This window comes from Macrobrachium rosenbergii, chromosome 11 (assembly GCF_040412425.1).
Source record: "Macrobrachium rosenbergii isolate ZJJX-2024 chromosome 11, ASM4041242v1, whole genome shotgun sequence".
Lineage (NCBI taxonomy): Eukaryota > Metazoa > Arthropoda > Malacostraca > Decapoda > Palaemonidae > Macrobrachium > Macrobrachium rosenbergii.
The window spans coordinates 25,841,135-25,847,134 of NC_089751.1; the positions used below are offsets into that span (position 1 = coordinate 25,841,135).

Here is a 6,000-nt window from a genome sequence, read left to right on the forward strand (position 1 = left end):
CCAGTAGCTGTAGTGTAGGCATTTTTTAATTAGTATAAGTAAGCACAAGGCAGGGCTGTCTAGGAATGCACTTTCTGTATTCATAAAGTAATCATACAGGCCTACACTACTTCTGAGGAGGAGGTTGGCCTCTTATCTCGTGTGAAGGCTCACATGGGTCTGTTCCCAGCTTAGAGAAGAACTCTGTTTTCCTTGTAATGGTAATGAGGACAGGTGTCTGGCATAGACAGACTACCGTTTGTTGATCTCAAGTCCCTAGAAACTCTCCTTTGGACCTGTGGTTGCTGCCTAACAGTTTGTGTGGTCACGTGAGTTCCTTTTTAGAACAAGGTTAGTATCTTATCCAATGTACATACAGTAGGCCATGTGTAAGCCAGGAGGTGTGCATGTGGAATAACTGGGTTTCTTCCATTCTTATGTCCTTTTTTGATGGCAATTTCTGAGTCCAAGTACTCACTGGAGTCAGATTAGATACAAGTGAGTATGCTTTAGGCATCCTATCTGTGCAATAGTGGGTGACACCGTCATCTTCTCTCTTATAAGAACAGAGAAAAAGGCAGCATTGTAGAGTTTAGTCCTGAACCCCTTACTTGTAATAGCCAGAACTAACAGCCTTCCGACATGAAGTGTTATATAGGAGATGTCATGGTTCTCCAAAATTATTTCCTTACATGAGTAACCCCTTCTTGCTTTAGAAGGGGCATTCAGGCCCAGGGCCTTACTCCTCTGGCCAGTCATTTTGCAGACTGGTAGGAGGTTTCAGGAATTATAACTTTACTTCGGATATAGGCCTAGTATTGGAGCCTCTTTTTAATTTGAGCTTAGGAAGCATAAATAGCATTGCCAGGGAGACCGTTTCAGTGGGATATTGTCACTGCAACAGAAAGTAAAACCTGAATGAGAACAATGCTGGCAGTACTTGAGATTATTCAAACTTTTCATTATGGAGAATTACTTCATGCTTGGCATTACATTCAGTCATTGAAACATGCAAAGAGGAGTCCTTTTAACACACACACGTTGTTATACTTGATTTGATTAATTAGTTATGTGCTTATCTTGGTGAATTAAGTTTGTTCATTGATGTCTATACTTTGTGAATTAAGTTTGTTCATTGATGTCTATACTTTGTTTATAGGGTTAGTAAGACCAATTTTGAAAGGGTTTCCAGTCATTAATCGTGGACAGATTTTGGATATCTAATATGTACAGAACAGGACATTTCTTATTGATTCAGGTCTAAATGTGCAATTTATTTTCTTAAAAATTTTGCTTTCTTGTACTATATTTCCGAGAAGTATACAGCATGTGATTAACTTGTGGAGACTATATTTTACTATATTGCAGGTGTAAGGATGATGGTGCTCTACGTTTGGATCTTAGCAATTCCAGTATCACACAGTTACCTTCGTCTGTCCACAATCTTACTCATCTCGTGGAATTTTACTTATACAGGTAAAGTGCTATGGACACTGTTGTATGGTAGACTTTTACTTGTATGGGTAAAGTGTTACGGAAATACTTTTGTATAGTGCAATTTTATATGTATGGGTAAATTGCTATGGTTTTTAAAAACTAGATATGAATTTTTTTTCTTATTGCTTACTGAGCTGTTGCTGAGATTAGCTGTAACTGATTGAATTTGCCCCTTTTTATTCATATCTAATAATTTTTTCTTGTCTAAAATAAATACCGATGCACATGAAATAGTGTTCTACATTATGCTAACAATAATAAACAAGCTAAAACTATTGAAAGCATGTTACCAAAAAAGTATTTTGATGCACTAAATAGAAGTGCTTTAAAATTCTGAAAATTTACTTGCAAGTTGTCTTGTACCCTCCATTAATTATTTGTTCCTGACATAAATGTTGAAGTCTGTTGGATGTTACCTATATAGGCATTCAAAGAAATAGGTAAGATATTGAAAAACCATCATAGCTGCATTTATTTGACCAGTTGAAATACTGCACAGCAGTTATGAGTAATAGTTTGGCATTACTAAAACTTAGTAAATGGCAGACTTTATGAATTAATGAATTTATTGTATAATAATAAAAGATTAAATTTGTTTGAATTTGGTAATTGTTTAAAAAAGATGATGCACTGAAGTAATTTTTTTAATTTTTAGTTTTGGCTACTCTTTTAACAGGATATTTGATGAATACCTCACTTGGCTGAATCCATGACATGTAATGCAAGTAAACATTTAAAGAGTTAATCATTGTGCTGTTACAGTTGATAAATATTACCAGGTTCTCTTGCCTGCAACTTTGATACGCCAGAAGCTTACAAAGCAAATTTAGATTTGTATGCTAGAATTTTTTCCATGACCAGCTGCTCAGTGAGAACAGATGTTAGAGATAATGTGCTTAGTGGTCTCTTAAGTTTATGATATAAATTAGAAAGAAGAATGTTGTGTAATGTGCTCTGAAAGGGCCAGTCTTGCTGGAAATGATGTGGCTCAAAAGAAAACTGTCCATGAATTTACTTGAAAAAAAGAAAATGTAGAAGAGGGCTAATGTTTGGTATAATTAAAAGATAAAAATTTGATGAAAAGAAAGGACTAGAGAGGCAAGGAGTATATTTATGTGGGGAGGTGAACGGTTCAAAATATGGGTATGGATTTAATTAAGAAAATAATCGGCCTCAGGAGTGGCTTTCTAAATTACATTCAGAAGGTTATGAATGTAAATGAGAAAGTAATTGATTTCTGTGAGTCCTTGTAGGAGATTGGGTTATGGAATATTGCAACAAGAATAGGAAGGAAAAGGGAGATTTTTTATGAATCGGTGTAGAACAGAAATGGTAATTGTGAGGAGGGATAGGAATGTCAGAGAGAGAGGAAAAAACTGCCAATAGAATCTTTGGGACGATTGAACAAAAGTTCAGAAATTTAATGTTGTGGAGAGAAGTTAAGGAAACAGTATGGAATAAATGGTCACAAAATGAGAGGTACAATCTAGAATACAGTTATTTCTATCGATCTTACCTAATTTTTATAAAGCTATAAGTTTTTGAGCCTTGGTTCATTCAGCACTTGAGAAAAAGAAATAAGGGGTTGTACTGAGCTGTCTTGACTCAAGTTTACCATACTTTAAATGACTCCATTCTCTTTGTCTTAGTCAGTTTTCTGCCACTGATTTGTTTACAGACCAGCTCAGGAGCTCTGGCTGTTGAAAAAAAGATCTGGAAAATTTGTGTGCACCACTGGTATTTTGGTATGGTTCTATCTATGTTTTGTCCAGAATATCTTTGGCATTTAGTAAGGCAGATTAGTGAGGCAGGTGCACAAGTGGGCAATTTACCAGTATGTTGAACTGTCATTTAGATACATCTCAAGCTGTTGAGATATGTCGGTTGATCAACTTGGTTGCCAGAGGCAGGTTGTAGTGCAGAGTGGTCCCTTCATGCACTCATAGTAGAGAAGCCTTTTGAGGTTGGGGGAACCGTGGTGATTGTCTTGTCACACAGCTGAACAAAAGCTCCAGGTGTTCTGTTCACTAGAGTCGGACCCTTTTGCCACACTGGAGGTTGCCTTTGAACAACCTTTACATTTATGCTTTTTTGCCATTCTGTCTGATCCAACAAGTAAACATTCCTGGTCTCAGAATGACCTTGGTGGGTCCTCACTCGTCACAAGCTGATTGGTATCCAAATCTGCTGAGCCATCTTGATGAGATGCCTAGAGAATTACCTCATGTCCTACCCTGCTTTGGCAGCCAGAGCTGCTGAGGTATTGCCAGTTTACTGTTGCTTAAGCTTCATGGCTGAAGCTCCCATGAGAGGAGAGGTTTTTATTGTTGTGTTGCATGAAAGATGCCACATACCATCAGGAGATCTGTGGTCAGGGAATGAAAATGTAAACTTTATCAAATTGAATCAGTACCATCAATTAAATTCACTATGGAAAAGGAAAAGTACGGGTGCCTAACCTTTTTGAATTTCGTAATATGTATAAATAGTAATGGATTTAAATGGTGTTTACAGAAAGCCAACCAATATTTCTTCCCAATTGCCTTTTTATGATGGTCAAAACAGTTAGGTTAAGAAATCAGTGTTTTAAATAATGTTTGTAAGAGCATTATGTACATGTAACCTTGAATATATTGGTGATGACATAGAGAAGATTACAAATATATGTAAACAACCTCTTAAATCTGGCATTCCTTGGTCTGGGAACTCCCATGGTCCGGGATATTTTTGGATCAGCCACCATTAGTTCATGAGTGGCTGTCTCAGTAATTTCATCCAATACATTTCACCGTACAGTATACATTGTGTATAGTGTGAGCTGTATTTTGAGTAGATTACACTAGGCTAGGCTATCTATGCCTGTCTTGGTTTTGGTGGTGACCATTGATAATGTCCATAATATCTGACTTGGCTTTTAACTAATCATATAGGCCTAGAAGCCAAAATTCATTAGGTTAAATGCTAAACTTCATACATTAAATCAGGCTTACCATCCTTGTGACTTTTCTAAGAATTCATCACTATTTATTTTAATTAAAAACCACTTACTACTGCATGCAAGACACTGACATAAACTACAAGTACTGACATAATCAAACTGAGAAACAGGCATTTGCAGATGTCAGTTACTGTGAATAACACGTTCATTAAGGGTTGCGTTACAGTTGTCGATCTGTTAAAAATTTGCTAAATTTCAGTGGTGACTTCCATAAATAAAAATAAAATAAATCTTATTCATCCTTCAAGCAATGGAGAGGAAAGTTTTAAGAAAGTATGCCACTAAATTTACGAATTATGTGCGAGCCACAAAATGTTTTGGAAGAAGCAAAAGCAGCATCCAATACTGGCAAAATCACACCTTTACTTCATTTAATTTACTGCACATATAAAGTTGCATTATAAACTGAGCTGTGATAATTTACATAAAAAACAAATCTCTGAAATTTGTTACATTTAGCAACTAATGGTTGTGATGATAGTAATATGCAGTCAGCTGATGATTTTAAGTAAACATTAGCAGAATGCAAATGGCACGTGACTACTATGTTCGTGAATTATAATATGATAACATTACAATAATGCATGGAATACATACAGTACGTATGGCCTGGTCCCAAGGGAGTTGGTTTAAAGAGGTTGGACTGTATATTTATGTACTTGTGTGCGTGTGTGTATATATGTATATATGTGTGTGTGTGTATATATATATATATATATATATATATATGTATATATATATATATATATATATATATATATATATATATATATATATATATATATATATATATATATATATATATATATATATATATACATGTATATATATATATATATATATATATATATATATATATATATATATATATATATATATATATATATATATATACACATATATATATATACACACATATATATATACACACATATACACATATACATACAGGCAGTCCCCGGTTATCTGCGGCCTCGGTTACTGTTGTTCTGGTTTTACAGCACTTGCCCAGTGACAACGATAACTGGATTTTCTGCGCCGATCCCCAGTTATCGGCACTGATAACTGGGGATCAGCGCTAGTATTGCCAATTTCCAGTTATCGGTGATTTTCGGTTATCATCACGCTGTCAGAAATGGAACCCCTGCCGATAACCGGGGACTGCCTATATATATATATATATATATATATATATATATATATATATATATATATATATATATATATATATATATATATATATATATATACATATATATATATATATACATACATATATATATATATATATATATATATATATATATATATATATATATATATATATACATACATATATATATATATATATATATATTATATATATATATATATATATATATATATATATATATATATATATATATATATATATATATATATATATATATATATATATATATATATATATATATATATATATATATATATATATATATATATATATATATATATATATATATATATATATATATATATATATATAT

General features: G+C 33.3%; 1 protein-coding gene across 4 annotated transcripts in view; it reads left to right on the forward strand.

The window, feature by feature from the left end:
* Sur-8 (leucine-rich repeat protein shoc-2) overlaps positions 1-6,000 on the forward strand; it is a 131,901-nt gene that overhangs the window by 50,485 nt on the left and 75,416 nt on the right. For all 4 annotated transcript variants that reach the window (XM_067111383.1, XM_067111385.1, XM_067111384.1 and 1 more), the window contains one exon: positions 1,348-1,455. In XM_067111383.1, the coding sequence (XP_066967484.1) occupies positions 1,348-1,455 (108 nt within the window). The remainder of the gene's footprint in view (positions 1-1,347; positions 1,456-6,000) is intronic.